We start from the raw sequence: 13,151 nt of genomic DNA on the forward strand, positions 1-13,151 counted from the left end.
ATAGTAAGACTAAGTCATTCCTCTGAAAGTAAATTTGGCCAATAAGAAAGCATTTATATTCTTAAGCATAAAATGACAAAATTTTCTTTGGGGAATAATTACATTAACATTTTAAAAACATTTCTTTTAACAGTACATATACATTTTTGAAAGATATTAAATCCATTGAATTTTAAATATAAATATTGAAAACTTGGGTTGGAAGATAGTATAGCATGGTGGTTGAAAGCATGGATTCTGGAGGTAGAGAAACTGATTCCCTTTTTGCATCTATTAGCTCTGTGATGTTACACAAATAAGGAAAAATTTCCAAGCTTTATATTCCTTCTTTTCTTGTTGGGAATCGTAATAATACCTCTCATGTCTTGTACCTAGTAGTTGGAAGATAAATGTTAGCTATTATGATTTTTAACTCTTATATTTAATCTTACAATAATGTTGAAGTTCTCTGTGTGCCCTTTGAATAAAATCCAGGCCCCTTCCTATAGTCTACTCATACTTTCCTGGTTTATAATTTGTATCTCTTATTTTGTCCTCTTCTATTTGCTCAGTCAGCTCCAGTTCAACAAATCAGCTCAAACTCCTGCTGCTTTTAGGCCTTTACACTTACTAATCCTTCTGCATAGAACCCTTTGCCCCTAGATCTATCTATATGTTATCATTCTTTTTTATCAGCCAGGCATCAGATTAGGTGCCATCTCTGATATGGAGTCTCTAAACAAATTGGCTATAGTAGTCCTGTCTTCTGTACCATAGTTCCCATAAATTATTTCTAAAAGTATTATCTTTTGTTCGTATGTTTCTTTTTTTGTCTTGTACCACTATAATGTTAGTTTTATTCTTTTTTTTTTTTTTTCAGTTCTGGAGCTTGAAATCAGGGCCTCACTCATGCTAGTCAAGCATACTACCACTGAGCTACAACCGGAGACCCCAAATTAGTTCTTTATAGGCAGGAACTTTGTCTTACTCATTTTATCCTTATTATCAGCACATATAACTTTTCACTGGGAAAAGAACAATTTAAGGCTATGTCCATATATATAATGTCAATAGTATATAAATTAATAATAAGTTCCATTACAGTAATAATAGAAAGGATTGGATAGAAATAGAAATGTTTCTACAAATTTGCCTTCTGAATTTTAGGAAGGCATTATTCAAATGTGCACTGAGAGTCTGGTCAGTGTCCTACTATGTTTTCATGGTTGCTATTATAGGATTATCCAGAGAGGAGTGATGTCTTGGGGAGGATATTGTATTATTATCTTAATTTCTGATTTCTTCTTCCAAATTTGGAAGAAAATACTAATTTTCTCTCATATTGCCTCCCTGTGCCCTACAGGAAATTCAGCTACCCCTTTATGGGCTCCCCATCAAAACTAAATTGTATTGCATAAAGAACCTGAAAATATGTCTCTTCTCAATTTGTACTTGGAGGAAGTTTTAGATTTCTGAAATTGACAGCCATTGTTTTAAGAAGAATGAGAAGATTGGCCAGACTCACTGAGGAAATTGGATTTGGGGAGGTTGAAGGAATGGAAGAGCAGTGGGTTGACCAATTCTTACCCACAGACATTTTCACTTAAGTGGCGTAGCTCTCCACACTTTTAATTATCTAATCAAAGTTCAGTTGACTTGAGAAAGTTATTTGGGAAAAGAGGGATGTAACATCAAAGGATAGAATAAGATTTTTTCTTGAGAGCTCTAATGAAGACTAAACAGATTCAGTTTGCTTTAGAAAACATAAAGAAATGGGGCATTTTCTTCTATGAAATGTAGTAGTGAAGGATTTTCATGCCACATATGTATATAATTTATTTACTGAAGCAGGTTAGAGAAACCCATTCTCTTCCTAGCATAGTAGAGCTGAAACTATTAATAATGGGTGATCGATAGCTTTATTTTCTAAGCACTGTAGAGTGTCTTGGCTTCCATGATACCCTTAATGATGGAGCCATTAATTCAACATATATATTTTAATTTTATATTTTTTGGAATGTCTGTGACAGGTGTACAGTTGTAGTAAATATTTTCAGTTATTTCCTCTATGTCTCTTCTTCTTTTCTTCCTCACTAATAGAACCTTGATTGTGCTCCCAGATATAATCTAAGATTAAACAATATATCATGAGGGTCTAAGACTAATACAATTAGTCAGTCTTCTATATTGTCTAGTCTAGCAAAGTAAGATGGTAAATGAAGGTTTAACGACATGGTCCCATTTTGAACAAAAAAGATTCAGATTGTCTGAAATGGCTCCTGGAAAAGATTTCACATTCCTTACAAGAAGGGCATATGTGGTTGGTACAACCTGTTCCTTTTTTCTTCTTGTCTTAAACATATCCAGAGTCATAGCAGCTCTCTTGTGATCATGTCACAACAATCATGAGGACAAAAAATAAATCCTCTAGGGATGCCACAGCAGAAGGAAGAGGATCCTTGTTGATTTTGTTAAGCAACTGAATCAAGACTTACACATCTTCTTTCTTCTCCATTTCTTAAGTGAACAAAATAAACTCTCACTATTAAATCCATGGTTAGGATTCCTATTACTTGAAGCCCAAAACAGTATCTCCACCACTACTTTCACTAGTCCATTTGCTAGATTTAGCAAGTATATAATAAATTGAAAAATAACACAGCTGAAATAAAATGCACCTGTGCTAACATATTTCTTCATTTTTATCTCAGTCAAATGCAATTCTTTCTACCTAAAATCACAAATAATCAGACACTAGCAAGGTTAATACTCAACAAAATGGTAATGGGATAAAGACTGACTGTCACTAATGGAGTGTTCAAATAGGCCTCTGAGCTAAAGCTAGAACTGTAAGAAGAATCTAGGCATGTGAGAATAATCCAAATTGGATTATTTGCCTTGGATACACTTAGTATGTTCTTCCTTATCATGTTTTCTCATCCTATTCTGCCTGAAATGCTTCCCACTATTTCTTTCTGTGAAACACAAACTACCTTCAATACTACCGTCTTTATGAATACTTACCTCACTCTCTCTAGCCAAATCCTGTTCTGATTCTCTCAAAGCAAATGCTGGGACACCTCTATCCTGCATTACTCAGGGTTCTTTCAGATGTTATAAGAAGCAACTTTCTTGGGGCTGGGGATGTGGCTCAAGCGGTAGCGCGCTCAACTGGCAGGCGCGGGGCGCTGGGTTGGATCCTCAGCACCACATACAAATAAAAAAAAATTTAAAAAAAAGATGTGGTGTCCACCGGAAACTAAATATATATATAGAAGCAACTTTGTAATAATTGTAAATTATAATAATTGTAAAGGGAATATACCACCGAATGGATTGGGGTGGAGTTTGCTTTAAAAATGACTCGATGTGAGTCATTTTTTCAAACACAAAAACATGGTATTTGAACCCCTTAAGCACATTTACATATATTCAGAAATTGGCTATGGACTATTTCTAAAATGTTTTTCATATTTAAAATGTGACCTAGTGGAAACAACTTCTGTTTTCATAAAAGCACTTTGTGAAGTCAGTATTCCAACTTATATTTGAATATACTAGGAATATATAAAAGAAAAAGATGTCCTTGAACTAAAACCAACTGAAGATATCATGAAGATAATTGGTCTAAAGAAACATACATGACATGATATGTATGCAAAGAAATATAAACAACAAAGCAATGTGACATCTATTATATTAGTTGAATATGTAAACAGCATAAAAGAAAAGTTGCAATGTTGGCTAACTCTGGCTGAGGAAATCAGGGTCAGCATCAGAGGAGAAATATTAGAGATCCATTTTAAAATTCGAAGTTGATGCCCAAGGTGTATAGGGCACGACCTAAAACTCAGCTACAGGCTGAGCACAGTTGCTATCGCTGAAAATAGAGAATGGATATTTGGAGGATGAGAACAAACTCCTCTAAAACTAAGAAATCAGTGCTTAACCACTTATATAATTGCAGATTTCTAGACGAGTTTTCCAGTTGTCATTGTAAACATCACAAGTAATACTTAGGGATAAATACAATTAATAACAAATGTGTCAATATGTAAATCCACAAATCAGATAATATCAAGGCTTACTACTTCTATGGGTCCCCTCCACAGAAGTGTTCATAATACAGTACTTGGTTTACAAAATTGTAAAATAACTTACAGAACTTGTGATATCTAAGATACCTTGGAAGTAGACTATAAACCTCTTAGTTACAAATCCAAGACTGAAACACTTTAATTTCAGTTCTGAGACTGAAAAATATTTATAGGCATGTTTTCCTAATCAAATGCAATTATAAAATAATTGTTTTTATACTCTATCCCAAATTTTAGAGTTTAAAATCTAAAAAGAAAAGGAAAGAAAAAAAATATTCTATAATGAACAATTAGGGTAAGAAAGGAAGGGTAACTTCAAATACTTACTTTTTAAAGTTTTCTTTTTTTTTAACACCCTATAACCCACACTACAGACAGAAAAGCCAGTGATTTTAATTATTGCAGAAACCTGAATACCCTATACAATTTTAAACCTAGATACATCCTACACTGCCTAGTATCTTTGTATCAATAATCTCAATTACATAGATTTTTAAGTTATCAGAGAAGGAAATCTAGGATTCCTCTATGAAACCCATAAAGTTTTTCTTTTTGTTGCTGTTGTTGTTTCAAGGATTGAATCCAAGGGCACTTAATCACTGAGCCACATCCTCAGTCCTTTATTTATTTTATTTGAGACAGGGTCTTGCTAAGATGTTGAGGCTTTTTTGAATTTGTGATCCTCCTGCCTCAGCCTCCTGAGTTGCTAGGATTATAGGTGCATGCCACTGTTCCTAACCCCATAAACAGTTTCTCATAAGAAGAAGTGCAAAATTATGCAGAACAAAGAAAAACCGTTATGGAAACATTGTGCCACTCATGGCAATATGATTTTAAAATTGTCAGCAGTCCTGTAGAAAACAAAGAAAGAGGAATAGGATAGCAGATTTTTTAAAAAGTTTTCTTTTGGGAGTAGATAATAGCAATTATATTTGAGCAATAATACTTTAATACCATTACTCTTAGTTCATCACACATTAATACCTATAAACACAATTCCCTTGAATACTCATTGTCTTTGGGAGGACCTCATTAGAAATCACATTGCATACACAGTTCTGAAAACTTCAAAATGTGTATTTACCATTCGTTTTGTTCATTTACATGTAATGTTAATGACGTAAGAATTCTAATACAGATTGAAAAAAATAATTGAAATAAACAGGTAGCAAAGGTATTATGGACAGGTATTGTGGACAGGATTTTTAAATATAATGTGTCATATTGTTCTGGCTCCTATTTATCATATCAATAAGAGGCAATATTTTCACTAATGATAATTGAATTCAAATTTGCTTGAGGTCCCATGTGATAATCTTTGATGCTCTAACATTTTTAATTACCTTGTTTCTAAAATAATTTCCATCAATTTGACTTCTTGAGAAAACTTAAAGAAGGCATATTTTCTCAAATACTCTAAAAGTAAAGATTTCTGAATATTGCTATTAGACTTATTTTGCTATATTAAATGAGTATTCTGAACTTCCAAGAACCAATTTGATCTGATAGATTGTAAATTAATTAAACAAATACATAACCACTTCTTCTTATATGCATTTTACTTTCTTAGTTTAGTGTTTTACATAAAGTAGCTATATATATAAAATACATAATTTTATATTATGTTATAATATATAATTTAATTAGCTCATTTCTTATATTAGGACATTAGTAAAATACATTCACTAACTTATACAACAATTGATGTAACAAACCTAATATAATTCTCATCCTGTAAACTTCTTTTGTTCATGAGAATATGTGATGCTATATGCTATAATAAAGTAATTATGCATAAATATATTTTTAATAAGGCAGTTCAACAAAAGAACAACAACCAAACACTTCAGCTAATTTTTATTTTTAAATAACCTAAAACCAACCAGTTATCATTAATAATTGCACTACACAGGCATTGTGTTCATTTTGCAAGGGGATGAGAGCTCAGACAATGGATTTCTACCAGTTAAAAAATTTATCTACGTTTCTTAAATATTGGAGAGGGGAATCCTGGTATTTAAAACATACATAATAAATAAACCCAAATTCTACAAATTATTAATTCTTTGAAACCTTGTTCATTTAAATGGTTAAAATGACAAAAACTACAATATCTGTAACATATGGAAGTGTTGTTAGGGTTAAATAAAATTACATACGTAGAAGAGAATTGTAAACTGCGAATTGATAACCAAATATTAGATATTATTTCACTAATACATTGAAATCATTTAATAAATAATAAACAATAGTATTTGATGATTTTATGCTTCTAAGATACTTACTGGTATAGACAAGTTGAAAACCTTCATCTGTTCCTTCAGAATCAGAATTAAATTCTAACCAGAGCTGATTTGAAGTACTACTAAGTGTCAGTCCTCGCATAGATGCACCAGTGAATGCACCCAGTAGATGTGTTGTTTTATCTTTTCCATCATAAATCTGCAAAATGTATTTATAATTAAAATGTAAAATGTAAAGATCCAGTTCAGAACAATGTATTTATATCCAATAAGGAAGAGGAAATTATTATACTGTTCCTACATCAGGTCAGTACATATTACTCAAGAACAATCAAATATACTAGCACTACAAATCTCACATTAGAAAAGTTAGAATACATATATAATTTTAAAATTCTAAACTTAGTAGACTCTCAGAAATATTTGATTATGTGATATAACTTTGTTCTTGTAGGAATAATATGTTTTCATGGGAGACAACTCAAAATTGAGAATATCTACATTAAGATTGTTTTCCAAGGTCAGTCAGTTGATTGTTTTTCTTTAACTTTCTTAAGAGGACCAAACACTTGCTTTTCCTATATGTAATTAATATAAAAGATGTTTTTAAATTTTACTCGTGATCGTTAAGTTGATTAATTTTGATATTTTAAAAGACTACTAAATGCTTTTAGAATCTAAATTAACAGGGCAAAACTATACAAGGCAAAATTGATGAGCTCCTCCTTAGGCTTCTATCATTAGTCTTCTTTTGAAATTATAACTTCTCATCACACTCTAATTTGTTTTTTTCTTTATCATTGCATAATACACATCTCTTCAGGTAAGTAAATACAGATACTTCCTATCTAGAGCTATGTAGTGACACTATCATTACTTGCTCTACCATGTCCATATTAATGAATTCAATTTTTTTCTACAACTGGTAATGCTGAAATAAACATCCTTTTACACACAATCCCATGGAATTTTGGTACTTATGTTTCAATAAGAATATTTTCAATATATGAGATTTCTAAGATAACATGTTCATGTATTTCTAGATTTTTTTCCAAAAATTATATAGTTCACCAACTGTGCATATCACCATTATTTTTCTTTTAAGGCATGCATTTTCAAAACAGTCAATATTACCCAAAAGTGGATAAAATTTTTTTCTTGGGAGCAATTACACTTTAGATATTGCAGTGATTTGTGGACTCCCACAGATCATATGTAACAAGAAATCTTTATTTTTTTTCCCCATGTTATTGACAATTAAACCTAGGTCCTCACTCATGTTAGGCAGACTCTCAACCACTGAACTACACCATCACCCCCATAACCAACAAATCATTTTCCATAATATTTAGTTTCATGGAGTATTGGGTAAGTTTATGCGAATGATCAGGAAAAGAAAAAGTTGACAAATACTGCTCAAAAGCTAATTCTTTTGCCACAAATTATCTTAAGTTACCTGTGACCTGTCATTAGAGTACAAAGTAAGTAACTGAATTTCTACTCCAGTGATCCTGCTTTTGCATAGTGCTCCCTCAAAACTAGTACTATTACATTGATGTCAACTAACAGATAATTTTTTTTAGGGATTGCTTTATTAGTAGTATTACTACATGATATATTTTTCTTGTATTAAACTGCTGTGGAAAAATTAATAATCTACTTAGAATAGATTTTATATAATTATATTAATAATTTTATATAATTGATACAAACTGTTTACATTTTTTCTTCTGTGTTGTAAACAACCTTCCAGTGAATTTTCCATAGTGACAAGTTTTCTGCAGTGACTATGGTTCTTTTAGATCTGTTAAAATCTTAAATTTTAAAATCATGAATCAAGTTTTAGGGAATATTTTTCAAGGAGAGGAGTTAATCTAGTTACATTATCTTAAGATTTTTTCACTACTTTAAAAATTATTTGCAAGTTAAAAACTTCTGTTTTAACACTTCCATAGTTTGAATTTGAGGCAAATCACTTGTATTTGGTGTTTAGCTTGGTCTTTCTCCCCCTGGTTACTGAATTCACCTAAGTATGTGCTTATGTCTCACTAGCTACTGAAGATTTTAGGTTTTCTCAAATTTTCAGTGGTAAAAAAAAAACAAAACCTTAATAACACATGGCAGAAACAGTTACTTTATATGTTGAAATCATTTTATATGTAACAATTTAAAAGAGTAACAAATTAATTCAATCCATATTTAGTTCTACACTTTTGTTAGGTTCTATGGATAGATTTTAAAAACATAATAAGACATCATTTTTAACCTGAAGGAGATTTTTTAAAAAATTAACCCAATACTGTCTGGAACAACAGAGACATGTTTTTATTGAATTTTTCTAGTTTTTAAGCCAGAAACTAGCTGAAATACTTCAAACTTCTATCTATCTATCTATCTATTGATGGATGGATGGATCGATCTTTCTTTCTTTGAAAAGAAATTTTAACACATATTTTAAAAGCTAATCATTGTATGAGAAGGTATGATAAAAGAGCTAGTATTGAAAAATAATTACCTAAAGTTCAGCTGGGAGAATCCAATTCAACACCAAATTCTACTAACCATATTTTATTTAACAATATAGAGTCAAAAGATAGAAAACATATAATATAGAAGCTCTACTATAAAATGAAGCTTGGTTACTCAAGTGAAAAATTTTGGAAACATGCATAAAATTACTAAATCAAAATGAAAAGCAAGCATCATTAGAAAGAATTTTTAAAAAGAAAGAGCTTCAGAATAATGATCAGGTCGATGCTGTTTAATTTGTAAATAAAATGCTTCAAACATATTCAGATATATTATATGAAGACATTACAAAAACAGGGAAAGACAAAGCACAAATTGCTTTTAAACTAGTCATGAATGAAAACATGAATAAAAAAACAAACAAAATGTGCCTTTCCTTCAAAAGTACATTCATAGCTCAAGAGTGATTAACTGGGTCTGATTAGAACTTAAAACTTTTTTTTTATTTGAGGTTGTTAGTTCTCATACTTCTATTGTAATTAAAATAAAGATCTGTAAGTACATTTTCATTTATTTGGGCCTAATCTCTCAAATAAATGAATTTTATTTTTTAAATATCCAAAAAGTATTATTATTGTTATGTTGAATTAAGAATTAATATGAGAGATCTGCCCACACCACCCTGTGTGGGACCCAGGCTCACAGTAGGCCTGGGTCCATTCACTGACAGACTCCCATCAGAGTCCAGCTCCAGCACAAGACTGCCCCTTCTGACCAGCATACTACCACTGGAGGCCAGGCCCAGCCCATATCCACCCACACTGACTTGTGCTGGGACCAAGGTCCTGGGTAGGTCTGTGTTTGCACCCCCCCCCCCCCCGCCACCTGGGAGCCTAAGCCTAACCCACATCTATTTTGGGACACTACAGTCATCGCCATAGCCTTTCACACACAGTAACCCTTACTTTTTTGACAACAGGGCCTACAAGCAGGTGCTTCTCAGATCAGGCATCCCAAAGAGATTGTGAGGCCCACCCCTTCAGCCTCATCTCTGTAAAACATTGCATCCATTTTGGGGGACCTGAAATATTATCTCAAGTTACCTCGGCAATTGCTGTCACCACCTTTAGTTGCAGTAGCATACATTGAGGGACACCAGCAGGGTCTGGAAGCCCAACATCAAGGTGAGGTACAGACAATCTACACAGGTACTATAAGAATATAGGGTATAAATTGTAATATCTCAGATCTACACTGCAAGAAAGGAAGACACATAGACAACATAAAAAATCTAGGGAGGAAAATGCCCCAAACAAACCAGGATACTATAACAGATCCCATGGACAGCAAACCAGGATACTATAACAGAACCCATGGACAGTTGATGAAATGTTAGAGAAAGAGTTCAGAAGGTTCATAATTAAAATGATCTGTGAGTTAAAGAATGACCTAAATGTGCAAATACAGGCAAAAATTAATCACTTCAACAAGGAGATAAGAGAGCAAATACAGGTAGCAAAAGATTACTTCAAGAAAGAGATAGAGACACTAATTAAAAAAAATAGTCAGAAATCCTTGAAATGAAGCATACAAAATAAATCAAATAAAAATCTCAATAGAAAACATAACCAACAGACTAGATCAATTGGAAGAAAGAATGTCAGATAATGAAGACAAAATATAAAATCTGGAAAATAAAGTTGATCACACAGTAAAGATAGTAAGAAACCATGAACAGAACATACAAGAATTATAGGACAGCATCAAAAGACCAAATCTAAGAGTTATTTGGATAGAGAAAGGCACAGAGTTTCAAACCAAAAGAATGCATAATCTCTTCAATGATATAATATCAGAGTATTTCCCAAGCATGAAAAATGAATTGGAAAACCAAATACAAACTGCTTACAGGACACCAAATGTACAAAATTACAACAGATCTACTCCAACTCACATTATAATGAATATGCCTAGCACACAGAATAAGGACAGATTCTTAAGAGTCGCAAGAGAGAGGAATCAGATCACATATAGGGGAGACCAATTTGTATCTCAGCAGATTTTTCAACCCAGACCCTCAAAGCCAGGAGATCATGGAACAATATATACCAAGCTCTAAAAGAAAATGGAATAAATTGGCTTGTGACATAAAGCTAAATCATAATTTACATCTCAGGAGATTAACTGTTACTAAGATTAAGGTAGTATGTTATTGCAATATGATTCAGCTCTTCTCTAGCATTCTAGATTTATTAGAAAAATTAATTTTGCATGGAAAATGACTATATTTTTTGCATTTACAAATATTTTATCAGTATTTACCATATGCTAGGCTAGCTGATATAGCTAGTTAGATATGGTATTAGACCACTATTTTTTTCCTCTTAAGGACTATTTTTTTAGCTGTTTTTAGATGCTCTTGATTTATATAAATATTTTATTCATTATTCTTTGTTATTTGCCTACTAAAATTATTCCTGTAAGAAACTGTACATATTAATAACATGGGGAGATTTGAACTATATTTTAAAATAGATGTTTGGACATTAAAAGTTTGATTTAGAAGTTATTTCTGAGGCAAAACATTTATTCTTGTGTATGTTTTTCCCTTCTTGACAAATACAGTCTCTTCACACAGGAACTATTTACCCTTTGTTCTGAAATTGTAAAAATATTCTGTGGTATGAAATAAAATATTGAGTATATGTAAAAAAAGAAGAAAAGAAAGAAAGAAAAGAAAAGAAAATGGATGCCACCCATGAATCTTATATCCAGCTAAGCTTTAGAGTTGATGATGAAATAAAAACTTTCCATGACAAACAAAAGTTAAAAGAATTTACAACTAGTAAGCCTGCACTACAGAACATCCTCAGCAAAATATCCCAAGAAGAGGAAATGAAAAACAATGATGAAAATCAGCAGAGGGAGGCATTACACTAAAGGCAAATCTAGTCAGAGGAGAAATCAAGTCAAGTTAAATACCAAAAGTAAACAAAAATGGCTGGGAATACAAATCATGTCTCCATAATAACCCTGAATGCTAATGGCTTAAACTCACCAATTAAAAGAGATAGGCTAGCAGATTGGATCCCCCCCCCAAAAAAAAAGACCAAACAATATGCTGTTTCCAAGATACTCATCTCATAGGAAAAAACATCCACAGACTGAAGGTGAAGGGTTGGGAAAAATCACACCACTCACATGGACTGTGGAGGCAAGCAGGGGTTTCCATTCTCATATCAAATAAAGTAGACTTCAAGCTAAAGTCAATCAAAAGGGATAAAGAAGGACACTACATACTGCTCAAGGGAACCATACACCAATAAGACTTAACAATTATAAATATATAGTCCCCAAACAATAGAGCGTCTATGTTCATCAAACAAACTCTTCTCAAGTTCAAGAGTCAAACAGACCACAACACAATAATTTTAGGTGACTTTAACACACCTCTTTCAATGCTGGATAGATCTTCCAAACAAAAGCTGAACAAAGAAACTATAGAACTCAATAATACAATCAATAACTTAGACTTAACTGACATATATAATATTTATATATATATAATATTTCATCCTTCAATGAGAGAATACACTTTCTTCTCAGCAGCACATGAATCCTTCTCTAAAATAGACCATATATCATACCACAAAGCAACTCTTAGCAAATATAAAAAAAAAGTAGAGATACTACCCTGCATTCTATCAGATTAAAATGAAATGAAATTAGAAATCAATGATAAAATAAGAAATAAAAGCTACTCCAATACCTGGACACTAAATAATATGCTACTGAATGAACAATGGTTTGTGGAAGACATCAAGGAGGAGATTAAAACATTTTCAGAGGTGAATGAGAACAGATACAACATATCGAAATCTCTGGGACACTTATGAAGGTAGTACTAAGAGGAAAGTTCATTGCATGAAGTTCATTCTTTAAAAGAAGAAAAAGTCAACAAATAAATGACCTAACATTACAACTCAAAGCCCTAGAAAAAAGAATAAATCTATGCCAAAAGTAATAGAAGACAGGAAATAATTAAAATAAGAGCTGAAATCAATGAAATTGAAATAAAAGAAACAATTGAAAAAATTGACCAAAAAAATTGACAAAAAAGTTGTTTTTTTTTTTTTTGAAAAATAAATAAAATTGACAGACCCTTAGACATGCTAATAAAGAAAAGGAGAGAGAAAACTCAAATTACTAACATATGTGATAAAAAAGGAAATATCACAGCAAACACTACAGAAATACAGAAGATAATTAGAAATTATTTTGAAAACTTGTAGTCCAATAAAATAGAAAATATCAAAGGCACCGACAATTTTCTAGAGTTGAATAAATTGTCCAATTTGAATCA

At 31.9% G+C, this 13,151-nt stretch overlaps 1 protein-coding gene across 3 annotated transcripts in view; it reads right to left on the reverse strand.

The window, feature by feature from the left end:
• The window catches only part of CSMD3 (CUB and Sushi multiple domains 3), a gene marked incomplete at both ends in the record, with an annotated part of 1,157,568 nt that overhangs the window by 300,707 nt on the left and 843,710 nt on the right, over positions 1 to 13,151 (reverse strand). For all 3 annotated transcript variants that reach the window (XM_081266797.1, XM_081266796.1, XM_081266795.1), the window contains one exon: positions 6,362 to 6,518. In XM_081266797.1, the coding sequence (XP_081122923.1) occupies positions 6,362 to 6,518 (157 nt within the window). The remainder of the gene's footprint in view (positions 1 to 6,361; positions 6,519 to 13,151) is intronic.

This window comes from Spermophilus citellus (assembly GCF_964194105.1).
Source record: "Spermophilus citellus genome assembly, chromosome: 14".
Taxonomy (NCBI): Eukaryota; Metazoa; Chordata; class Mammalia; order Rodentia; family Sciuridae; genus Spermophilus; species Spermophilus citellus.